At 25.7% G+C, this 27,063-nt stretch overlaps 1 protein-coding gene across 1 annotated transcript in view; it reads left to right on the forward strand.

The window, feature by feature from the left end:
* amon (prohormone processing protease amontillado) overlaps positions 1-15,066 on the forward strand; it is a 642,069-nt gene extending 627,003 nt beyond the window's left edge. Inside the window, exons 11-13 of the mRNA XM_075365301.1 lie at positions 5,813-5,977; positions 11,736-11,853; positions 14,761-15,066. Coding sequence (XP_075221416.1) covers positions 5,813-5,977; positions 11,736-11,853; positions 14,761-14,922 — 445 coding nt within the window. The 3' untranslated portion in view covers positions 14,923-15,066. The remainder of the gene's footprint in view (positions 1-5,812; positions 5,978-11,735; positions 11,854-14,760) is intronic.
* Positions 15,067-27,063: the final 11,997 nt, after the last annotated feature.

Genomic DNA, 27,063 nt, shown 5'->3' on the forward strand with positions numbered 1-27,063 from the left:
TTGATGGTTGGACATCTGGAACAAGTGGTTACTATTTCTTGACTAATAAAACAATCTGTGCGTTATAGCTTGAACTTAAAAACAGCTGTGCTTGTTTTTGCCCCAACACACTTGGATCTAGAAATACTTAAGACTATCTCTTGGTATTATTTATCCAATTACAGTTTTAAGTTACTTCCTGTAATAAAGACACTGTGGGTCTAAATAAAAGACCTCAGTAATCATTTTATGCAGGTCTCATAAGCCAGGTGGTGTTGTTTTCTGGCTGTGTTGTAAAAAGTGCTGTACTTTTGCAAAATTTTTATTCGACAATTATAATTTTATAAATTATGAACTGGTATTTTCTTAAGTTTGCTATTTAGTTACTTGACTTTTTAATAACCTGATATAGAGAAGTGAAAGTATTTATTAGTGCACAAAAACTAAGTGTATTGCAAATACCAGGGTTATTGTGAAATTTCTCTACTGGACACAGAGAAGAGTGCAGTTATGATAAACTGGCTAAATATTTGTCAAGTATGATTCTTTAGTGGGTGTGTTGCATTGCAGTGTTTTAGATGAATACATATAGTTGCTTGTTTGTGGCGATCGAGCAAATACATTTTGACATTTTCTGAAAAATGGATGATTGAAGTTTGATCCGTTATAAAATAATTTGTTGTAAAAAGGTTTAACCCTGATGGTCATACAAAAAGAGTTAGATTCCACTTTAAAAGATTGTTTCTCTTTGTTTTTGAAGGTAAAAAAAAGTGGGCTATTGAATTTAAACATGGTTTAAATTAACATGGTTAAACATCCATTCAAGATGATGATGAACACTTGGGATGCTCAAAAATTGCTAAAAACCAAAAATATCAATGTCATTTTATATGATCGCCAATGGAAGGTACACGAGCTGGGTGACATTCATACATCTCTAGACCATGTCCACTACATTTTACATGTTTTGGGTGTGAAAGATAAATGGGTGCCACATCTATTAACAGTCGACCAAAAATGTATATGAGTGAACTCACTTCTCAAGGATGATTAGATTTATTTAAATGCAATTTTGCCAAGTTTCTTTGAGATTTTATATTAAGAAGTTATCATGGATTCATCAATATACACTTGAGACCAAGCAGTCTAAACAGGGTGAAAGCAGGTGAAAGTGTGCCAAAGAGAATGAAAACTATTCCATTTACAGGTAAAGTCCATGGTTTTTTGGGATTCTTGTCATGTGGTGATCTTAGAGTACGTGAAAAAAGACAGGACCATCACCAGGAAGTATTATGGTTTACTACTGGACCGATTGAAGGGTGCTACTCATCCTAAACATCCACATTTTATCAAAAAATAAAGTGCTCTTTCATCATAATATTGTACCTGCACACATATTTCGAGTTGTTGCTGCAAAACTCCATGACCTATGCATTAAAGTGCTTCTGCATGCACTTATATTCACGAAATTTGACTCCCAGGGATTATCTTTTCTTCCCAATCCTGAAGAAATGGCTACCCAGACAAGATTCACTTCAAATGATGAGGTCGAAGTTGAGCCAACCACTTCTTTTATAGAGTATGACAAATCACATTATCCTGAGGGTATTAAATGTTGAACAGTGTTGATGCATTAAATGTATCACATTGCATGGTTGATTATATTGAAAAAAAAGAAGAAACTCTTGTATTTTTTTGTCAGGTCAAAAACTTTCTAAATAGCCCTTGTAGTTAATATATTGTGAAATCTCTAACTATGTAAAGTATTGTAGTAAAAAAACGTGTTTGCTGGTTAGAAGTTTTGCTAGTTTAAATAAATATCTCAAACATTTTATTACTGTTTTAGTTAATGACAAATTTTGATATTTATTCCTTCATCATTACACAACATTCTGTCAAATAATTAACAGGTAAAACATTAGGTTAGCTTACATATGTATGTATGTGAAATAAAGTATATAAATATATATATATATATATTTTTTATTTTTTTATTTAATTCACCAAGTAAGCTCGAAACTGTGTGTGGAATATGAAAATGGAAATTTTGTAGTGTTTGAAAAGTGCTATGCTGAATAGGATTTGAATCTGGGACTTCCAGATGAAATTGCTATTTAAGTTATTCTTTCATTTGTTTAATATGAATGTCAATGTAAAAATGATAATAGAATACTGCTTGTAAAAATAACCGTACGCCACATTTATTTATTGGTATCATTAATTTGTTCACTTTCACAAAAATTTAATTTTAAAAACAACTCTATTTTAAAAGTTGTATTATACACTTTCAGTACATTTTATCTTTTTGTTTTAACTACTATGAATCACGTTTGTATACTTTTGACCTCTTTTTCTTTTCTCAAAAGGTTTTCATTTTTTCTTTTGCTGTTGCCTTTCTTTCATCAATCGATTCAGGTTTATATCCTTCTGTCTCTTTCTATTTGAAAATTTTCAATGCATTAATAAAAATAAAAATATTAATTATTTTTTTTAATTTAAAAATAAATCTGTACTTTCTTTTCTGAATCAGTTTTTGCAAGATAGGGTAGTTTTTGTGAATTAAAATTAAACAGTGTGATACCATATTGTATTATAGAATAAATATTGAAACAGGGTTGTTTAATAATATTACTTATAGCTACGAGATACTGAATTGTCTCAGAATAAGTGTAATGTATGATGATCTTTGTTATCTCATCACTGTTCTTATAATTATTATCTTATCTATTCTTATCATTATATTGTGAACATAAAATATAAAAATATTAAAAAATCTATCTTTTATACACAGAATCTCTTTCTTTTTATACACAGAATCTGTTACTGCTCATATTCTTGTTTGAATCTAGATTCTTCGTTAGGCTATCAATTAACTTACTAATCAGTTTACTATTTCCAGCATAGTATGTTTCTTGTAAAAAACCATGATTACATAAACCATGGAAACACTTCAACTTTAATTGTAGTGAACACTAAATTGGAAGTGTGTGTGTCTGGTTGAAAAACATGTATCAACAACTGCATTACATGATGATACGTTGCTTATACAATAAGCCAAATCATTTTCCATCTTTTGTAGATAAAAATTGAATACCTCTACTAAACAAAAACTTGAAAATTAAATATATATTATATTTTATTAAAAATATAACCTATGAACAAGAAATTATTAGTCTGATTATGAAACATTGTTTATATTTTAATAACAAGTTTAATAATGGATTAAACTGAATGATTTTTAACATAATTGAACGCTTCTTGAGACAGTACTCTAATAGAATATATAAGTGCAAAAAAACTGTAGGCAGTACAAAAAATAAGTTATAAATTTTAATTGAAAAATTCTATTAAATTTTGTTAATATTGTTAATTAAATAAAGGTATTCTATTCATTGTGATTCAGTTTACTTTTCATCTGTGCCATATAGAAAATGCCTACTGATAATTAATTTTTGTTGAGCATTACATTATACACAATTGTATATAGAGTAAATGTCATTTGATTAATTATAAGAGGTGGCATAACAGTTTTGTTACAAGTGACAAGAGGATATGGAAGTTTGTTGTACTTCTCATTCTGTTTGCTATAGTTGGAAACAGATTAAATGTACTTTGTCTATCACAGCAACTTACTTAACTTACCTGACCACATGCATCCTGTGCGATAGACTTCATGTTTAGTTATTTGAATACCATAACTTCAATGAAAGCATAGTTGACATATTTCCGCTCTGGTAATAATTATTGTAAGTGGTAGAAACATAACATAAGTGAAAACTTTTCTCATTATATGTATAGAATTCAGTTATTTTGAACAAAACCACACACAAACACGTACATACACAGAGGAACACCTAATATTCACATAACATGTTTATTATATTCTTACCAAAAACAAAATATATTTCTACTGTTCTTTCAATCGTATTATTTCATATTTTAAATTGTTTGTTTTTATCTTCAAGTTAAAGTGTTTCTCCAATCTATACGCATGAAACAGAATATCTGTGTGTATGTTTGTGTGCATAGATGCTTGGCCGGTTCTCAGGAAGATTTAAATGGTATGATGTCATTGCATTTCTTGAAGTTTTGAATGTTAATAATAGTTTTTGGCTTGTCCATGGCTGTCAGTGACAATGTTAATTTAAAATTTAAACTTATGTAATGACAGACCAAAAGAGATTATATAATTAAATGTAACAATAAAGTTTGTTACATTTGTTCTGAAGTTTTTGAGAAAAAATAAATTTAAAATTAATTAAAAAAGAATATAAACATCCATTTGTAAATTTTTGCTGTTTACAGTTAAATGTGTTGTTTGGTACAATATTTGGTAAATTAGATTTCATGTAATATATCTTGAGAATCTTCATATCTTTATGTTATCTTTTTTGTTTATCATTATATTTATTCTTTCATTCTTTATATTTTTGTATTAAATGAACAGTGAAGGATGAATGCTGTACTCAGCAGCTACATAATTTTTCCATTTTGTTTATTAAGTAATAAGTTCTAGAGTTTACTGTTTGTATTGTTGTCAACTACTTCCAGATAATAAAAAGATGATTTACCTGCATCAACCCCAAAAAGTTACTCATAGTTGAAATACATTTTTTTGAGTAGGGATGAAACCATTTGAAATGCTGGGGTTCAAGACTGCACAACATGGTGGAAGACTTACCACTCTTAAAGAAGATTGAGAGTTGGACTGTTTACTACAAAAAACAAGGTTTTAGTCTAGTTAGTAACAGTCTTACTTTCAGAAGAATCTGAGATCCTTCTAAATTCTTTATCAAGACACAGATTTCTTACCCTTTTGTTTCTTGTATGAAACTTTTTTTCATATAGGTATTATCTTTTTGTAGGACTACTGATATTTTAAATATATGTATAACTAATTCATATTAGATAAATAATATGAATAAACTAATAAACAAATTAAACATATGAATTAGATTAATTCATATTATAAGCATTAAGCTTCTGGATGAAAAATTTTACCATGTGAAATATATCACATTGTATATTTAAAAAAATTTAAATAAAATTAAGAAAAACTAATGAAACTTTAAAATGTATATTTTAACAGTTGGAAATCCTATTTTTAGTATGTCTTTAAATTTCAATTACTTGAAGTTACCAGCTAATTAAGATTTCATAAATTGATGGTATTGTTTGTTTTCAATTTGTACACTGCCTTCAAAAAGTTCAGTTATAGAATTCAATATAATTATTGATTTTATTCAAAAAAAATTTTTTAAAGTTTTTTTTACTTAACATTTTTATTTAAGAGTATTTTAATACACATGATGACTAATAATTTTTTTTTTTGTCTTCAGTCATTTGACTGATTTGATGCAGCTCTCCAAGATTCCCTATCTAGTGCTAGTCGTTTCATTTCAGTATACCCCCTACATCCTACATCCCTAACAATTTCTTTTACATATTCCAAACGTGGCCTGCCTACACAATTTTTTCCTTCTACCTGTCCTTCCAGTATTGACTAATAATTGTAATTTTATATTTAAATGAAGGATAACATAATCCTCTCTTAAGAAGAATGTTTATTTCTTTATAACCCCCTTGAACTTCACAGCCACCTATTTTTGTTTTAACTCACAAACTGTATATTTTTCTTGTCTTGAAAAATTATGAAAGTAATTTTTACTAATGGTTTTATCTTGAAGATTGACAGAATAAAACTTTGGATAGAATTTTTTGTGGATTTGAACTGTTGTACCGGTAGATCATGATAAATAATTATATATAAAATGTTCACTTTCATTTATAATGTAAGTGAAGTTAATACACTATATTAGTTGTACTATTTCAGGGAAATTCCTAGCAGTCGATCTGTCCAGTTGAAAATCAAAACAAATGCGTGTCAAGGTACTGAAACACAAGTAAACTATTTGGAACATGTACAGGCAGTTATAACACTGAATGCCACAAGAAGAGGAGATGTAGAACTATTTTTAACATCACCCATGGGTACCAGGTAAATTTATAAAATTACTTACTTTATTACGATAAGTTACATTTATATTTCTTTAAAAATTTATTAAGCTAGTAATATTTTTTTTTAGTACCACCAAGGTAGAAATAATAATAATTACAACTTAAATTATCCTAATGCAAAGTGCCATGGTTCATAAAAAAAGAAGTTTGCATTTATTTATGAGAATGATGGTGAGTTTAATATGTTTAGTGGATATTTATTATTTATAGAATGATGGCTTGTATCTGTAATATATTTGTTACATTATCACTTTTATTGCCAATAATGTCGTCATGGTGACCTGAATTCTACTTATGTGTGTTTTTATAATATGTTCCACTCTTCTGATTGGTGGTAAAAACATTCCATTGTAAAATAAATTTCAATAGTATTTAAAATTATTATTTGTAACAAAATACTTCTTAAACGTACTTACACAAATTTTAGTTTAAAGTAATAGGTTATAGAAATAAGACAAAAAATTTTAGGTGGATGTGAAAGCTTTTTAATAATACATTTATAATTTTCAGTTATTTGATTCATTTAATGCACATCCATTTTCTACAAACACAGATATAAAATAATAAGCTTATTTTTTTTCAGTAGCTTCTCCATATTTTTCTCATTTTCTTGAAATAATCTTAGATTAATGGTAAAAATGTATAAATTTGTAGAAAAAAATATAAAAGTGAATGTCATTTAGAATTCAAATAAATCATTGATAAAGGAATGGGTAGAACAACAGGGTGATCTAGGAAAGTCATCTCACTGATGAGTGTAACAGTACATCAACTCTACCTCACCGATATACATGTAGATCACAATTCCATTAACTATCTGTACATTTCTATCATATTAACTTTTCAGTTATTTGATATGATAACTAACAGTATGAGGAAAATGCACAAATGTTATTGTTTAATTTGCTGTGAACATAATACAGTAATGTTTTGTTTGACTACAATGTTTTGTTTGCTTAAAAAGTGCTATGTAACTTCTAAACTTTACACACAGCCATTTGTTTATATTGCCCATGTGTAAAGACCATAGCTGTGGCATGACTAAAATCTTAAAAAATATTTAGTTGTAAAATGTTAAAATAAAGGTTTAAAACACTGACATTAGTGAACAAATAACTAAACCAATAGCCATAATTTTAACTAAATGCTAAAACAAATGTTTTGGCTACTTCTATTTGATAAAAAGTTTTGAACTGCCTTATTTATTTACTGTACAGACAAAAGACCAACACCCATTTACAGTTTCATGATGTTAAATGAAACCTTAGAATACAAAAAATACCATGCAAGGATTCAAACCCAGAATCTTCCAAATGAAAGCCGTGGCATTTTTCTAGCACAGGCAGCCCTTTTTTTCTTGCACAGCTACTTCTGTAACAGTTTGATAGTGTAAACATATTTGTGACTTTGTTTTTCTTATCAGGAATATGGTATATTCATCTTTTCATATACTTAAATCAGTGTCATAAGTAAGTCTCATATATATATATATATATATATATATATGTGTGTGTGTGTGTGTGTGTGTGTGTGTGTGTGTATAATTTTTTGAAGATCAAATAATTCATCAATATTTCATGTTGACCAATGTGCTAATGAATTTAATGTTAAATGAAAACTTAAACAACCAAAACACAATAAACAGATCAGTTAAACTACCAAATTAATACCAAGAATCATTTTTTGCAGGATTCCACTTGTTCAGTTGGTAATTCTATAATTACACTAAAAACAAATGTTTTTTTTTTTTTTTTTTAAATTAGAATTTAGAGATTGCTGAAATTATTACTGTTTAATCTTGAATTTGTTATGGCCAGACACATGGATTAGAGTAGTGCTGATAAAATAATTTGCAAAACTGACAATTGGTGTAATAAATAATGTTTACCTTCTAAGAAAATTTAGACACATATAAACACTTTCTCAGGTTAATTATTTTCCAAATTAATGATAAATTCTATTCAAAAGAAAAAGAAAGCTTTAAATGGTCCTTATAAAAAAATAAATAAAAAAAACAGCTGGCACTGAATGGAAACAAGAGGTAGATAAAGTACGTTTGACAAGAAAATGAGAGAATGAGAGGAAATTAAAAGGGATTAAGTCAGCATTTTTCTTAATTAAAAACGTAAGAAAAAATCAAGCTGACAGAAGAAAACAAGAATTAACCAGGATTCTTGTAAATTAAATTGTTTATTTAACAGTTTACTGTTGGGTAGACAGAATTGTGAAACAGTTAATTATCTTCTAATTGATTAGCATTTCTGTGTAAATGCTTTTAATTCTTCAAGCCGATCTATAATTTGAGTTGTTTATTTTCCAATTAAGTTTGAATGTAGAATATTATTTTGATAATTCAATGCTCAGTTTACATTCTATCTGCATTTTATACATATATTTTACTGAAATTAATCTTTTTATTATTCATATTATTCCTCTGTACCGTTAAATTGTATTTTAAATTCTAATTATATAACACACCTAGTACAGAATATTGAGATAAGATATATGTTATCTTACCTTAATTTTACCATGGAAGTACTTTCACAGATCCTGGATCCTCGGTAATGACTGTACTTTAATGGTAAAATTAAAATAAAAATTAAAATGTGTGTGTGTGTGTGTGTGTGTGTGTGTGTGTGTGTGTGTGTGTGTGTGTGTGTGTGTGTATGTGTGTATATATATATATATATATAAAATTTATGTGTGTGTATATTATATATAATTTAATTTAATTTTTGTAAACCAGTATATTTAATATGATTATTTTCCAGAGATTGAAAGTACTTTAGTTGTAAAAATAAACAAACAAATATATTTTAACATGTGTGTGGGAGAATGGCTAAAGTTCTTTCAGTTTGTCAAAAATTATATAATAGACCAAGGTAGTCGATAAATATAAAAGAGAAACTTAATTTTTTGTTAAATATAAGATAGTGGTGGATCTTCTTAAATGTTCAAAAAATTAATACTCATGTATATATATATATATATATATTATATGCTGCTATAAAAATATGTTTTGAATTTAGTTTTGTGTTAGTATATGATTAATAAATTTATTGATTAAAAATTAATTAAAAATAAAATTTCTGCTGATTAACCAAGAAACAGTAAAACCTTTTTTAATGTATCAGATTTATTTAATAACATTTAAAATTAAAAATCTTAATTAACTTAAATTTAAATAAAATATAATGAATTGAATTATTAATAAAATATTTAATGAATATGATTTTTAATTACAAATTGTAAAAATACATCTATGCAGTAATTATTTCTTAATCCTATTTAAATATATTCACCATTTTACTTAATATTTTTTTGCATTTTATTTATTCTTTAATAACTTTAAGGGTTCTCAAAATTCTAAACTTGTGTGTTAGTTAATGTTTATTAGCAGCATTCACATTTGTTTTCATAAGCAAGCTGAAATTTTTCTCATTAGGTCTCCTTTGGTCTATTTTTATTTTTTTACTTATAAAAATTAGTGTGCTACTTTACCATTTACTAGTTTTTTACTGATGAATGAGTTTCACTGTTGTTGAGCATATTCAGTGTTCTCTATTTTCTGTACTTATTATCAATCAGTGAGAATATAAAAGAATTCATAGCAATGATGTCAACATCGGAGACGATATATTAGTTTGAGAAAAAATCTAGCAACTCTATAATGAGAGTATGTATAGCGAGTTTAAAATTTAGGTTTTACAGTTTGTTGAAACATAGTTATTAAATTACAGAATAAAATAACCCAGCTATTATCCAGTAGCTATTCAGTCTAAGATCAGTCAAAGGTCAGTCAAAGATCTTGTTAGGAATGGCTAAATTTTTTACTTTGATTCCCATCAGGATGAACAAAAAAGAATGTCTGGGTTTAAAGTTATTTAATATCTCTTAATATTGATTTACAGTATTGAATCAAAAATAAAATGAAAGAGTAATTCTTATTAAATAGTTTTTCCCTAGAAGTGTTCAATGTGAGCACATATTTTTATGCTGCACAAAGCCATTCGAAAGGAGAATTTGTCCCATACTTTAACCAACATGTCTGGAATAATAAATGTGACAGGTGCTTCAGTTCTGTACCTCAAATCAGGTAGATCATTGGCAGAGGAGGCACATACACAAGATCCTTTATAAAACTCCAAAGGAAAAAAATAATGTGGGTCAGATTGAGTGATCTTGGAGGTCACTGCAAACAAGCTCTGTCATTGGGTGCATGCTGACCAATCTAGTGGTTGAGGAAAATGTCATTCAACTCTGTAATCCCATACAGAGTTCTGCCAGTCAGGAGGCGCACCATATTATTGCCAAATAGAATTCTTCACTCCATCTTGCTGTTAAGGAAAGAGCTATGCACACAGCTCATCCAAATAAATAATATCTTGTAGGCTCACTTCATTGAAAAAGAATGGCTTGTAAACTTGCTGTTGTGATATTGTGTAGGAAACATTTTTTATTTTGTCAAGTTCCTTTTACATTTTAAGAGTTCATGAGGATTTACTGACCCCTCAGATACTAGTAGGGTGATAACACAAATAACATTTTAATTTTCTACTAAGATGAAATTTTGACTCATCACGAAGTACAATATGATCAATAAAGTCATTATTCATGCTGTAACAATTCAATTGCGAAGTTGGCGTATACAGAGTAGTCTGAAAGCATAACAGCTGTAAACATTATGGATGCATATATAAGCATTTCCTTAAAACATTTACACTGTCATTACTTTATTGCTAGTTCGCGGCTTTCCTTCCCAATAGATTTTTTAGGACTTCACAGAAAAACTTCCATGATACGTTCAATATTTTCTTCAGATCCTTTTGGTCCTCTATACTCTTCCTTTACACAGACACCCATTGTTTCAAATTAGGCATGCACATTTCAAAATTTTGTTTCAAACTGCAGTACATTTGTTGTCTAAGTTACGGAAAAGTGGGAAATCAAAACTTATGGCTGTTATAAAATTACAACTCTGGTTATGAGTTAATTCTGTTCCATCAAGTCTGTATCATGAAATTTTAATAGCATTACTACAGTAGTGTGTGATAGTCATTAACAAAGTTTTAACTGTGCATTGTATAAACGTCAATTTATGTGATTTCAATGCAGTTGTGGCTTTATATAAAAGTTGTTAAAAACTCATTCCATTTATTTATTTTAATTAACTATTTGCTAATGCCCAATCATGGCTGCTACTCTCCTCTTTTTTTTCTATAATGAGAAATGAATTTTTCACCTTGTGAATAATTCTAAACCTGACTGGAATCGAACCCGGAACCTTTTGAATGAAAGTCAGACAAGCTAATATCTGCCATGGAGGTTGGCAAATTATTACTTAAAATCTATACGTACATAGTTTCTGTTAACTATCTATTATCTATATACACTCACACCGCTCATCAGTTATCATACTCTTGTGTAGATATCCCCCATGACCCTCTTCTAACAAAATAAATAAACCATTAAATCCCTTAAAATGTGATCAATTAGATGTAGCATTTTAAAGATTTTCCCATGAACCTACTTTCACTTGTCAGTCTTTTACATCACCTTATTCAATCCTTGGATTTGTTCTATGGCACCATTATTCATTTTCTTTATTCTTTACATCCTGTAGTATGTATGTGATGTTAAGTGTAACTGATTCTTCTTGTTAATACGAGTATTTTAAAAATCTTCGATTTTCTAATTTGATGAATTTCTTTTCAAAGTTGAACATTTATTTATTACAGATCCATGATTCTGAGTAGGAGAGTCAATGATGATGATCATCGGGATGGATTTACAAAATGGCCATTTATGACAACACATACTTGGGGAGAATATCCACAAGGAACTTGGGCTCTTGAGGTAAAATATTCTGTATTACATTTTTAATTTAAATGATATGTTCACTGTAAGAAGCATGAGATGATAAAATAAATTTTTAATATATGAAAAATACCAAACCTGAGTGGAATTTAAATCTGAAATCTTTCCAGGGAGGTGGAGATGCTGCTATTTGATTAGAGAAATCCATTGTTTTGTTAAGATTACTTTATAGCTGTAACATTTTATTATTTAATTTAACACCAAATGCAAAAAATATTTATTTTTTAAAATGATTCTTAATATGAATATTATTCTGCATCATATGAAAACATATACAAATTTAAAATTCCCATAGCAGGGAATGCTATTGAAATAAAAGTGAAGACTAGACTTATTTTTTAAGCAGCTACAGCCATAAATTCATCATTAGCTATAAATTAATATTAGTACGTAGTGTATCAAATCAATGTGAAACTACCTCTAGTACTGATTGTTCTATGATTTAATTTAGGGTTTATAGACAAGAGTTTCTTGTGTATAAAGCATAAGTAACATTGATATTTATCCATGCAGTACATTGGTTGTCTAAGTTACAACGTAGAAGCAAACAGATCTGTGTTAACGTTAACAAGCATGTGTAAAAAAAAGTGGAGATCCTATAGATTTTACATATGGCACTACATAACAAAATAAAGTAGTTTACACTCAAGTTTATAGTAATTGAGATCTCCAAAGATTACATCTTATACACAAGTGATAAAATGTGTTGCATCTGTAAAAAATTTATTGGAATAAAAAATGAGATCTGATTTCAAGGCAGCATGATGTTTAATTTCTCACATTTAAAAATTATCTTGCCAGACAAAAAAAGCAGAAGAGACAAAATAACAACTCTATTTCAGTTAAACTAATTTGTAAAAGAACTTTTTTTAAAATAAGTAGGTATTTATTTTTTTAAGTTTATTTTTTGTCAATTTTCTTCAATATTCTGTTGAATGTGTATAACAACCCTTAAATGGCTGAAGAAAATTGAATGAAATTTTTATGAGAGTGGAACTGAAAAACTTGTCACAAGGTATGAAAAGTGTCTAGAAAATCTTGGTGATTATGTAGAAAAATAGATAAAAATATGTAGTTTTTTGTTCAGTAAAAAAAATTTTCTTATGTGTATAAGTTTGTTTCATAGAGGGGGTGTAACTTACTTTCTGATCGTCCCTCGTATTCAATTTAATGAAGTTTAACTTGTTATAATTTAATTTTTAAAAAACATTATTTGCTCACCATTGAATGTTCATCATCATTTTCTTCACAGTGTTCTAATGAATCTGGAGAGAATACATGATTCTTTGTAAGAGGTCCTGTGGAATGTCATCTACGGCCTCATGAATGTGTTTCTTCAGTTCATGGACATTGGCTGGAAATGTGTTGTAGTCCTTGGGTTTCAAATATCTCCAAAGGAAAGATTTACTGTTTAGAGATCTGGTTAACCAACTGATGATGTCACAGTATTAAGAAACCTAGGAAACATTCTTCTTAATATAAACTAGTATTTAGAGGCTGTAAGTGATTGATATCTTCATCTTGTTGAAACTAAAATATGCACCTTTCACCCATTGATATGTAATCAAGAAATTGGTCCAGTAAAAATTTTCCAGCATTTTACAGTAGCTTCTATACTTTTGATCATTACAGAAACAACACTGTGTGTTTCGAAAAGAAAATTCCAATATAATTTGAAGTAAAGTCACAGCACATCGTGTGGTTGATTTTTTTAATGACTTTAAGTGTAATTCCCAAAGGATTTTTTCTATCCAATAGCAACAGTTTTGCTTATTTACAAAATTGTTTGAATGAAAATAGGCTTTATCAGACATTTTACCAGATAATCAAGCACGTTGACATTTCTTTTCATCAATGCCAAAACTATTTGCAAAAGTTAACTTGTTGCTTTATTTCTTTCTCTCTCTTTTAACTCATGATCAACCTGAATTTTATTGAATGAATTTTTAACTCACTGTACAGAAAGACTTCAAGAAGATATGCCAAGTGGAATGGGATGGCATCAAGCTGACCTTGTTTGTACACAGTTTAGATTTTCAGATGTACAGATTGATACAGAACGTCGAGATGATGGTTTTAAATCATGCACTGACCCTTCTTAATATCTTATTTTTTAACTCACAATAACAAGAGTCTTTAGAAGGGTCTTCTTGCATATTAAATATCTCTGAGATTAATGGTTATAATGGAGTTTCTTTTAACATCAAATTTATGGCAAACACATGGTTTGATATAGACCATTACTTTACGGGTGGATTCCTAACAGTGTTCTATCCAGAAATCATTGTAAAATTGGTGCTCGACAACAATGTGGTGATCAACTGTAATTAAAAACTTATCAGCTTGTTTATGCCTCACCCATTTCTAGCATTGCAAAACAACATTGATGCAGATGAAATTTGTTTGTACTGAGCATAGTAAATGAAAACTTTTTTTTAATTGTATTGTACTTCTTGCTGTTGTGTCTGTTAACTAATTCATCATATTATATTTATATACAATACGTATGTAAGGTTCTAGTAAGAGCAGTATAAATGAAAGTTTGTCATTATTTAGAGTTGTATAAACCATTTGTCAGGCCTTCTTTAAATTATGGATAAATAAAAAGAGTAGATATATTTTTTGGCTGTTACTTGCTATTCCATAGATTTTACTGTATTTCTTTTATGGCACATGTTCTAAAATTGTCCTATTACATACATTCATGTATGTTATATGTTAATAAAGAAAAGTAAAAACATGACATCACTAGCATAAGGTCTGAGAGCTAGCATTAGTAAGTGTATCTTTTTACCAATACTTTTATAAAAAAAATTAATAAATAAACTAAAAGCCAATACATTGCAATATAAATTAGTTATTACTGTTGAAATAAATTTGTTGTAGGTTACATTTAATTCTCAAGTACCTCAATCTGGTTTTATCAAAGAGTGGACATTAATGTTACATGGTACCCGAGAGCCACCTTACAGTGAACTACCAGTGTCTGATCCGCATTCAAAGCTTGCCATTGTCAAAAAAGCGCATGAAGAACGGAATAAAATGTGAATGGTGAAAGTAAATTCCTAAAATTATCATTTAATACTACCAAATGCTTTATAAATTTTAAAAATTTCTTCATTTGCTTGCATCAACATATTAACTTAAAAATATCAATGTAACATAACAGGTCAGTTAATAAAGAAAATACTATTTGATCATTTGACTTTTTCTTTTAAATATGATTACTAAAATTATCTATGCTAAAAATATTTCTGATGATTTTTTTATTATAAGTGTTTTATCATAATTTATAAACTCTCATATTAAGTGCAAAATATATTATTTTAACATTGGTTAGAAAGTACTAAATAATAATAATGCAATTGAAATTATTTTATGAAAAATTACTATTTGGTAAATAGATTGAGATTGGTGTAATTGTTATTCCCTATCATTGGGTATAAATTGTAGATGATTTTAATTTTCTTCCCTGCATGATTTAAAAAAAAAAAATTATACTAACTGCTTGTTTTTAAATTGAGGACGTATTTTGTTTATTAAAAATTATTACAGTCTTATATGACTGATGTATTAATGTAATAGGGATGGAAAATTATCAATATTCCAGTAATAAATATTTTTAGATAGGCAATCGGCCTACTGATGAACTATAATGTGCTTTCTATTTGCTAATAACAAATATAACCATATCAATAAAATTGTTTGTAATTTTTTGACTAGTTCATCTTGTTTAAAAACACGGTTTTTCATAATTTTACTGAGTTTTCTATGATTTGCAAAGAAAAATAAAAAAACCTCATTTTTATATCATTCTTAGTTTTATCTACCTTAAAATACAGTACATATTTATTTATTGTCTTGTTAAGATAACGAGTAAAAATCTTGTAATTTAATCATTGTAAAAAAATTTTCTGTAATTATGTTTTAATAATGTAGAAGAGTAGATTAGTTTATAAATATTATTATTATTATTAATATTATATATATATATATATATATATAAAATAGTAAATCTTTTTCAAAGGAATGATAACTGTGATAGATATTATGATGTATCAGTAATTAGAGTGCATTTTGTTTAGAGTATATTGTATTTAAATAAAATATCTAAAGGTAAAAATGTATTTTTCATATCTGAAAATTTATGAAATAAAATTTAAAGAATAGTATAATGTGTACTAAAACTGTTCATCAATTATTTGATGTTTTATAAGTTATGTGTTTTTATATATACATTGTTTCAGGTGTATTTAAATGAGATTAGATTTATAACATATTATTATTTTTATTATATCAATATAATACATATTATCTTTTTTTTAACATCACATCAAATAAAATATATACATATATATCTATAAATTCTTTTGTTTTGTTAGAAAACTTTTTTTTATAAATCACTACTTAATTAACATTTTATTTGAACTTTATTATCATTACAGTGTTACATACTCTTAATCAACAAAGAATATGTTCATAATTACGCACACACTTGCTACACTCTTTAGAGGAAAGGACATGATTTTGTTGCATAGAGATTGGTATTGGTAAATGATATAGCTGCTTTTGTAATTTCTGCTTTTAACTTGTTATCCTTTCTATTTTTTATTTGATAAATTTTTTAAATAGTAAGTTGAAGACAGCTTGAAAGAATTTGAAACCAAATAAATAATATAGATTTTGTAACTTATGTTATATACTTTATTTTATTATTGTAATATTAATATTAGAATTTAAAGAATCTTTTATAGTGCTTTTTTAAATATGAAAAATATTTTACAAATGAAAAGAATATGCAGATTGAATAACACCCACACACCATTAACAATACAGTTTATAAACCATAAATCATTGATTTTCAGTGCAAGTTTTTGATTGATCTTATGACACATTATTAACTGAAGAAATGGTCATATTCAGAAAAGGTAGTACTAAATTTTAATAGCTAGAAGTATATTAAATCTAATGAAATATACCTTGCTTGAAATTTTTTATTTAACTTTTTTTAAAAATTAAAATTTTATAGAAGATATTTGAGAAATAATATAATTCAATAAAACTGGTAATTTTTCAAATTACATTGAACATTATCAATTGTAATTTATTATAGAATATATTAAAATGAACAAAATAAATTAATTAAATATATATTTCCTTCTCAATGTAAAAAAAATGCAACAATTATAGATAAATACAATAAGGAACTGAAGATGCTATCTGTCTATAAGATGTCACAGGCAAATAAAAAATGAAAAGAAGAAAAATGATAGATTAGTGGATAATGCTATGGTGACTACTGCACTATATGATGCTAAGTATCTAATCTGTTAGCTGAGTAATACCAATTTCTATAAACATATATACTTTTTACTAGTAATAGAGGAATGTTACTGTAACACTATGTGTATTATACAGAATATGAAATCTCACTCTAATTCTAATCTATTAAAATCTAAATCTTAGTTCTATTATTTAAATTATTAATATTCTAGATAAATTAAAGAAAAAAAATATTTTAAAGCAGTTTTTTAACATCATCACATATGAACTGTTTAATAATAAATATTCAAAATAATAGTAAATAAAGTTAAAGGTGTAGTTACTACTAGATTTTGTTCAAATGAATTTCAGTACCATTATGAAAAGTATAAATATAAGTATGACTTAAGTATTATGTAGTACGTTACACAATACTAAGCAATACTTAAGTATTTATGTATTTATAAGCAGAAGAACAAACACAAAAAAAGTGTTTGTTATTCAAATTTGGTTATGTTATTATTTGATTTAATTTACATCTTCTAATATTACATTTTTGAGTTTTGTTATTAAGTTGTGATTTTTTATTTTGCTTTACATATTGCAATAGCTGTATAGGTGGGAAAAAATCTAGCTTTATGGGAATCAAATTATCAGTTGACAAAAATTCATGCAAAATGTATACATTTCAAACATTTTTTTTTCGTTATAAGAAAATAATGTGTTGTGAAAATTGATGAAACTTGATTTTCCAAATCAAAGATGATACTAGTTGAACATTCTCATGATAAAATGTATTCAGTCATGTGTCAGGACACAAATGATTGTGTGCAAATCATTCAAAAGAATGAATCAAATTTTGTGTCTGGATTAATTTTGGGATTGATTGTGGTAGATTTTAGCATTTCTTGTATGAATGATAAACCATTCATACAATTTTATCAAACAGGAAAGTAGGATTATATAAAAAAATACGTCTCAAGGAGCTCATTACAATGATATTTTTAGTTTTTTTTTTAACCTCTGGGTCCACTGTTAGGCATGCTTTAGAGGATGAGATGAATGATTTTGGTGTGTGTGAAAATGCTATGCCTGACCAGGATTTGAACCTGGCACCTCCGGATGAAAGGCCGAGACGCTACCAATCGTGCCATGGAAGCCAGCTACAATGATATATTATGCTAAAACAAGTAAACTTTTCTTTCATTAATTCAGATTTGTTATTAACCTGAATTTTACTACATGACAATACACCATCCTCAACACTGACCCTTTAAAAAAAATTTGATGTATTAAGGAATATTGGCTTCCAAAATTGATTGTTAACATTTGAAAAGTAAAAATTTTATAATATAAAAATAATTAGAAAAAGAAGTGATAGCAATGTCCATGTAATGCAACGACCCTTAAGATTTGATTTAGTTCATATAATAAATATTTTATTTTTTGGGGTTCATTGAATGTAATTTGGTTAAAACTAATTAGAGTAACAGCTAAATTTTAATTGACGTTTACAATTTGTTCTGAATCAGTATAATAAAATAAGGAAAAATTATACAAAATTGGATGGATTAAATTTAGAAAAAACTGAGCATAGGTTTGTAGTTATCTCATTTTTTGTCAGGTTAATTACTTTTTTAAGATTGTCAATGAAATGCTATATGAAGAAAGTATGCATTTTAACTAAATGTACATTGTTTCAAAATGAAATTATTTTGTATATTAGATATCATGGTAATGTGTCACAACTGTATTATGGTGTATAATAATTAATTAATAAAGAAATATCAGTTATTAATAATTAAGAAATTAATTCCTTTTCCAGGTTTTGTACGTTTATAAACTTTCTCAAGTTTTATAAATAAATTTGTTTTTCGTAATTTTTTTGCAGAGTTTAATTGCATTAGTTTTAAAATTTTAATTGTAATTCTTTCTATCTATTTTCAAATACTGTGAATTTTTTCTGTAGAATTTTTTTTTAAAATAAAATTTCCATTTAATGTGTTTTCTGGATAAAATGGATCTCTCTTTCTTTGCATGACAAAATTATTTATAAAATTATGGTTTAAATAAATAAGTTATGATACATGTATTTTATGAATAAAATTCTGAAATTATGTGCATTACTTAAAAAGTGAAAAATCAAGTTGTGTTTAAATTTCAAAATTTTATTATAAAATATTACTGAGAACAAGCTGTCTTTAAAAAAAAATCTTATTCAAAATGGAAAAAAATTACTAACCACAAAACTTTACTCATAGTATTGTGCTTGTTTTCAACATTGAGGTTCTTGAATTTGATTTCCTTCTAGGATCTGGAAAATTTACAGTAAATCTATCCCAAATAAATTTTTGCTATTGAAATTAAGAGTCAATGCAATTTAAAAATAATTGTATTAGTGCATATTTTATTAGTTTTAAGTTAAATACAGAAATAATATTCTACATGTAATAAAACAGTTTGTGATAGCGTAATGTGAAGGGCCTAAAATTACGTAATCAAAAACTGTTTTGTTTTATACTGATTAATTTGAGTTTTCTCCAAATGTTAATTAGTATGTGTACATTTTGCACCTAAACTATTATACGATAATGATAATTGTTTTGTTAATATAAAACTCAGGAAATAAATAAGTACAAAGATGGGTTGATAGTGTTTCTTTGAAGAATATTTTTTAAACAATTTTTTATACAAAATGTTTAATATTGTTAAGTATTTTAAAAGAGGTTACATGTATTTCAAATTATTTTTTGAAGGATTTATTAAAATTTAATACTTTATTTTTGCTATCTTTTAATAAGTTAAATTGGCACAGAGTATGTGAAAATAAAAAGTCTTATGAGACAATAATTTCAGGAAAAACAATTTTGTCAACCTGCATCAAAAAAATGTCATCTGTAATTGTTTAGGTATGAAATGTGGTCAGCATATCACCTCACATTTTTATTTTGCAGTATTATATATTAAGGTTGATAAACAATAATTACACTCACTAAAATTATTTTAATTAAACATCATTTTATGTAAAAGAAAATTTAGTTGTAATTATAAATGCTATTAATTGTAAGAATTCCAAAATCATTAAATTGAACTTTACAAGATAATAGTTTTATTAAATCAATTTATTAATTAGTTATTAAAATAATCTTTTATGAAATGTAAATATTTTTTTAGATTACAAATTTTAATTTAATTTATACGTTTCTTTTTAAATGCATGTCGTACTTATCTTCATTTTTGAAGAATTTAATGAAGCATATGTTATTCTGGAATTTGGGAATTTAGTTGACTTCCCAGTCTGATAGTATTTAGTACTGTAGTTTTAATATCATATCCTATATTGAAGGAACATACCCTATTTACATGAATTACTTAGAAGTAGAAGTTAGTTTTCGTTGAATATTCAGTGATTGTTCATAACACTATCATTGTTTATTTTCTACTATCTAACTAACTAATGTTGAAAATAAAAAAAAAATAAAAATATGTTGCTCATGTTTGTAAAATGGTTATAAATCTGCAGCTTCATTCTATACAGTGCATCCCTAAAAGTTCCAAATCATTAAATAACTTTAAAACTGACAAAAATTGAAAATTTTTCATTTTATAAATACTAACTAAAGTAAAACATATTTTTAATGTATGGATAAATTTACCCTTTATTCCATGGAGTATTTTTGGGATGAGCAAATCAGGCCAACTCATTTTAAATATAAAACATCAATTAAGTAATGTCTAAGTCTAAAGTGTAATTTAGTGAAAAAATATATGGTGAAATTAGGAATAACTATCTAGCCTGTAATAAAATTTATGACCTGTGAAATGTGTGAAAATTTCAGCAGCCTACTTCACAATTTTAAATCAGGATACTAAACATTCAGGAAAACAAAATGAAAGTAATCATTCAACAAAATATGTTGATATTTCTTTAATTTAGAAAATTTTAATCAAAGTATTTAACATTTCTTGACTAAAAATAAGTATAATTTTAAAAAATATTGTAACATGCTGTTTTTATACCTTTATTTTAAAATTTAATCTATCATGTTATTATGTGATCTCTAATATGTGGTAAGCAGTTAAGCTGTTCAAATCTTTCCTGTATATTTTCACACAAAGTACGTAAAGTATTTTCCCTCCACACATTGACAGTTAGCTAATCAATTATATTAATGCTCCACTAAAATCTACAATGCCTCTCTTGAGATTTACCACACCTCTCCAAATAGGTAATGGATGAGTTTGTGCTATTTGTGACTTGCTTTTGTAAACTGGTTTTTAAATAAACCTAAAGAAATTGGTTAATTGGAATCCAGAAACCTGTCCAACTACTCTATTGTTGCCTTCTCTCCCTACATTCAGAAATTCTTACAGTTTAGTCCAAAGTGAAGTCTTTTCTCTAAACAACAGATGGTGATGTGAACTTTTTTTATGCTTCCTTCTGTGTAAAAGGTTATTTAATTGCATTCTAGCAATAAGTACTTAGACATTTTCTTTCTCAAGTGACTGAGCATAGTTTTCGACATCTGATAAATATTTCCATTGGTCAATAACTTATGTAATTACTCATGTTGATTAATTGCATGAAACTTAATTAATAAAAAATAATTAGTTAATTAATAATGCATATCTTGCTTTCATTAAGTAGCAAGTGAACAAAAGGAGAGTTGAACTTTTCAGACATTTGACTGACTATATTTTGTACAGAGATGACAAATAGTAATTTACATTTTTCACAAATTTCATTCACACTCCATGGATCTCTACAATAAAAGTTTTTTTGAGTTGGCCTTGTGAAATGGTAACTTATGGATAGTTATAAATCTACCCAAGATGTCAAAAATTGTTTTTTTTTTTGAACCAGTAATTATATATCTCACTTTCCCATCTGTTGATCCAAAAACTATTTAACCATTCTCGGAAATTTTTAATGGTCTGTAAAATGAATTGAATAATCCTAACTCCCAGTTAAAGATATAAATGTTGCCATTCTATAAATGCCGTAGAATAAGTAGGTATACTCGATGCTATTTTGAATAGATATAAATTTATCCAGCATAATATTTATTTATAAAATAAGTTTAAACTAGATTATATTGGAGGTAAAGTTACATGTAAACTACATTTGGTGATCAAGAAAGAAAACTGTTATGTGGTTTAGATTGTATTATTATATTAGTAGTAGTAGTAGTATTATTAATATCAATAGAAGGATTAGAGTGTTATTAGTATGTTTAGAAAGATATTTTTCATATTTCTTGAACTGACAAATTCATAATTTATGATATTTCATTAAATAAACTTGAGTTAAATAATTGTTTCTCTTCATAAACATTCTTGCTATTCCAGATATGGATGTCAACCAATTACTTCTATAATCAAATTCGACTTCTGTAATCCAATGTTTCCACCAATAGCAATTAGGTTTACTGTGATTGATTACTAATAGCATCATTTTTTTACTGATGATGAAATAAAATTTCTTATCCTTTTCACAATAAATGATGTTATATTTACAAATTTAGTTAATGATATAATATAGTGTCATTTAAAAATTTTTGTGGACTGATAAATCTCCTGGCTAATTAATTACTGTTGTTTGTTGTGTGGTGAAAGTACATATTACTGTATTAATTTTTTTCCAGCAATTGCATTAGTCATTTTGCATGAGCATTTTCTTTTTTGTACATTTTTGGAACATTTGAGTGTTGCTACATATTTTAATTTTAAAACACCTAGCCAGTAATGCAAATGCTTTTGTAAATGGTAGCATTTTCAAGATCAAATGACCATTCAGTCTGATACTTTTGAAGTGTAAATTATGACTCTAGTTTTGACAGCATTTATGGATTTAAAAATTATTATAAAGCTTTGGTAGTATATAAAATGATGTAGATAAATAAAATTTTAAGAATGCAATGAAATTTTATTTTTTGTATTAAGATAAATAAATAGGCTATTTATTAATCACAAAAAGTACAATTTAATATTTCCATTGTGATTGCTAAATTTTTTTATTTCTATATTTTATTAAACAAAAAAAAAATAATTTTATAAACATAAAAATAATATTAAACTTAGCCTATGTATTAAAAGAAATATATTTATTTTATTTTTATTTCTATAAAATGCAATTTAAAACTGATTAATTGTATTTTATTATAATTTGTTTTATTAATTTTATATTAAAAAAAAAATAAAAATAAATTTCATACAAAACACATCAAAATTTTAACATTTTGACTATAAAATAAATTTAATGAAACTTTGTATTAGAATAATACCATCATATATTTATAAGTACATTTGTATGAAGGAAATTTAAACATAAATAAATAAAAAAATTTAATTATATTGAAAATTATAAAAATTAATAGTCAAACAGTGTGATCACATATATTTTAGCTACAACTAATTTTTTTCATAAATAAATGTGTTGAAATTATTGTACTATATTTATTTAAATATTTTATACACATAAATTTAAAAAAGTATAAAATAAGTAGAATTAAATAATTGTCATATTATTCTAAAAACATATCCTGCAAAACTTAGCTTAAATTTAGATGTACAAAAAATGACCCTTTTAATACATTCAGTTTATTAATAACATATGTATCATTATCCTAAATAAATTTAAAAAAATACATATAGTACATTAAAATTTAAAACACATTATTTATTTTTTAAACAAATATTTTTAATCAAACCATTAATATTTGCTTACTATTAGTTTTTGAATAGTTATGTTTGTTATTATAACAAAATTATTATTTTTAAATTAAATTTTAAGACTTTATTTTGTAAGCTTTTTTATGTTCACAATATATCTTTTATACCTATGTTTATTATTTATTTATTATACTTATGTTTAAAATGCTCACATACTGATTTTTTTATTACAATATTGTTTGAAAAAAAAACTTGTCAATACTAGTAAATGTTAATTATTACCTGTTGGGAGGAATTTTTTGATGATGTTATTATGTTCTTATTAATAGGACTGAATAAGTCCTATTAATAAGGACTTATGGTAAGTCCATACTATTAATAAGGACCTATGATAAGGAAATTTGAAACTTATTGCAATTATGGATATGCGGAAAGTGGAGGTATGAAAAAATATTAAAATTTTTCCTTAGTTTGAAGAAATATTTCAAGTATCTTTCCATATGTTTCCCAGTCTGCATTGACAATGCTAATCTTATAGCTATTATAACTGTTTCTACTAATGTGATACACTGGTTTACTGCTTCATGCTATTTAGTTTTATATATACAATCAATACTTAGGATTTGTTATACATCAATATAAAATAACTGTTCACATGTATATCATTACTTTTTATTTATGTTTACCACTATTGGCAAGATATTTTTTTACATCGATATTCATTTTTTATCATTTCTTGATTTATTTTTATTTTATTTAAATATAAAAAAATATTTATTTTTTAGAAATGTAGTTATTATTTATTTAAATTATAGTATTTTCTTGGATCTAATGTGAAAATTTAAAAAAAAAAACAGTTTTAAAAATTAGGGTACATGTCATGAGTATTCAAGGTCATTGATGTACCCTGAACTGATTTTTGTTAACATTCAATTTCTCTCATAAATTTTGTTTAATATCATGTCTTAAGTGGAATTGTCACATACCAGGTTTTCATTGCTTATAAAATATCCCAGAACAACTTATATAAAAAAAAATCTCCATTTCAATCGCACTATATGAAATGAATTTTAATAATTTTAACATTATATTTTATGTAATGTTTTAAAAACCAAATTCAGGGACAAAATTATTGCATAAATTTCATTCATTTAATTAATACTTGTGTTTACCGCACATATATATATATATATTAATTATAACAACTTTTTAAGAGAATTTATTATTATTCATTTTTTATTTTGCGTTAGATTCAAGAAAATATATACTTTCTTTTATATATATTTATATAAATAAATCATTTTTGTATGAATTTTTAATTTATTTTTTTATTATGGGATATAAATTAAAATTTCCAATAAAAGTATTACCTGCATTTATTATGCAGTGTTAAACATTTTTTTATAGAAAATTTATTTTTATACAGTATTTGCACAAAATAAACTTTTTTTTAAAAATAATTTAATAATATTTCTTAAAAAAAAGTATAGATGAATAATTTTATGAAACATAAAATTGTTATTAATAGTTTTATTGGTGTCATCATTGTTTATAAAAATACTGTAGTGTGTTTTATGTTGTTAAAATAATACTATTTTTATTATTGTGTAGTTATATTATTTTAATTGATTTTAAAATTAGTTAAATTAATTGTATTAATTCTTTTTGAATTATTTTTTAATGTTATATACTTGAAATTTATACAAATGCTGTTATTATTTTTATTAACTTTTTCTGTTAAATATTTTGTTAATTTAAAAAAAATAATAAATATTTAATTTCGGCCATTGTGATTCATAATAATGTATGTATCTATTAGTCCTACTTAATATTATTTTATATTTTCTAATATTCCTGTGTTCTACCTAATAAACCTTTTTTAATTGAAACTCTTCAGTACTAATTTAATAAATTAGATATGATGTATGTTTTACATAGCTAACATTAATATATATTAAAATTATAAATACTAGCTGACTTTCCCTCACTCAACATATAATAGGATATTGTAGCTCTGTGTCTAAGAATAGTTGATGTTTAGATTTAAAAATAAATTAAAAAAACTGGTTTTTAAAATAAAATATATTACTTATTTTTAAAATTTCACTTTTCTGTAAATAATTTATAAGAAGTCTCTTTTACATAGAAAACGTAGATAGCTGGTATTGCATGAACTTATTATATAATCTATATACACTAAAACTTACCTTTTAATGACTATAACATGATTTTAAATAAATAATATTTAAATTTTGTTAAAAATACATTTTTTTGTTCATTTTATATATTGATTTATTTAATAACAATAATATTATAAACTTAGGAGAAACAAACGATATGGTGCGGGCGCCAAGATTAGTTTGTTTACAAAATCTTTTAACTACTTTCTAATCAGAGGGTCCAAATTTCTGCACAAATTAAAAATAATTTTATTTTTATAGCTGGCTAGAATGAAAACACGTTTTCTTGTACTGATCACTGCTTACAAAATTTTTAATGATAAAATTTATTATTATTACAGTGAATTCTCCTTTTAATGAATAATAAAGGTATTTAATAAATTTTTCAGTTATATAACTAATGCTCAAGATACTATTTTAATTTTTTTAAATAAAATTACAAAAACATAATAGACATATCATTTTCAATAATTAATATTTGATACTTCACACTTATTCATTCTTCACACATTTTTAGTTCAGTTTTTATTTTAATGAGGTTTGAATGCATAACTAACCATCTCAGATACATCTTTGTCTAAATTGTTTTAGAGAATATATTAAAGTAAAATTCTAGCTCTTGTATCAATTTCTCACCAAATATTTAGGTAAAATTTTCATTGAAATTCATTAATTATGTAGAAGAAATAAATCTATATAACAAACAAGGTTGTTCTCTGGATCATATTTTTATTGTTTAACAGTTATTCTTTACATCTTAGCTACATTATAAGCAATGTAAGACACCTTTCAGTTATGTTTTGCAATTTAACTCGATATTAATTTCATTATATATTTTTACATTCTGTGTCATTTTATGAATTGATGAAGTACTACTGATATTGAATTACACATCATGAAATGTAGGCAATAAATCACTTTACTATATTAAGAGGGATTTATTTTATAATCAATAGTGTGTGTAATAGGAGGTTTCACTGTATTTGTATGATACAATTTTTAAAAAGGGTTTTTAGTGAAAAAGCAGTATCATAAATGTTTTAAATCTGTTTTATGTATAAAATTAAATATTTCT

Source organism: Lycorma delicatula, chromosome 5 (assembly GCF_047948215.1).
Source record: "Lycorma delicatula isolate Av1 chromosome 5, ASM4794821v1, whole genome shotgun sequence".
Classification (NCBI taxonomy): domain Eukaryota; kingdom Metazoa; phylum Arthropoda; class Insecta; order Hemiptera; family Fulgoridae; genus Lycorma; species Lycorma delicatula.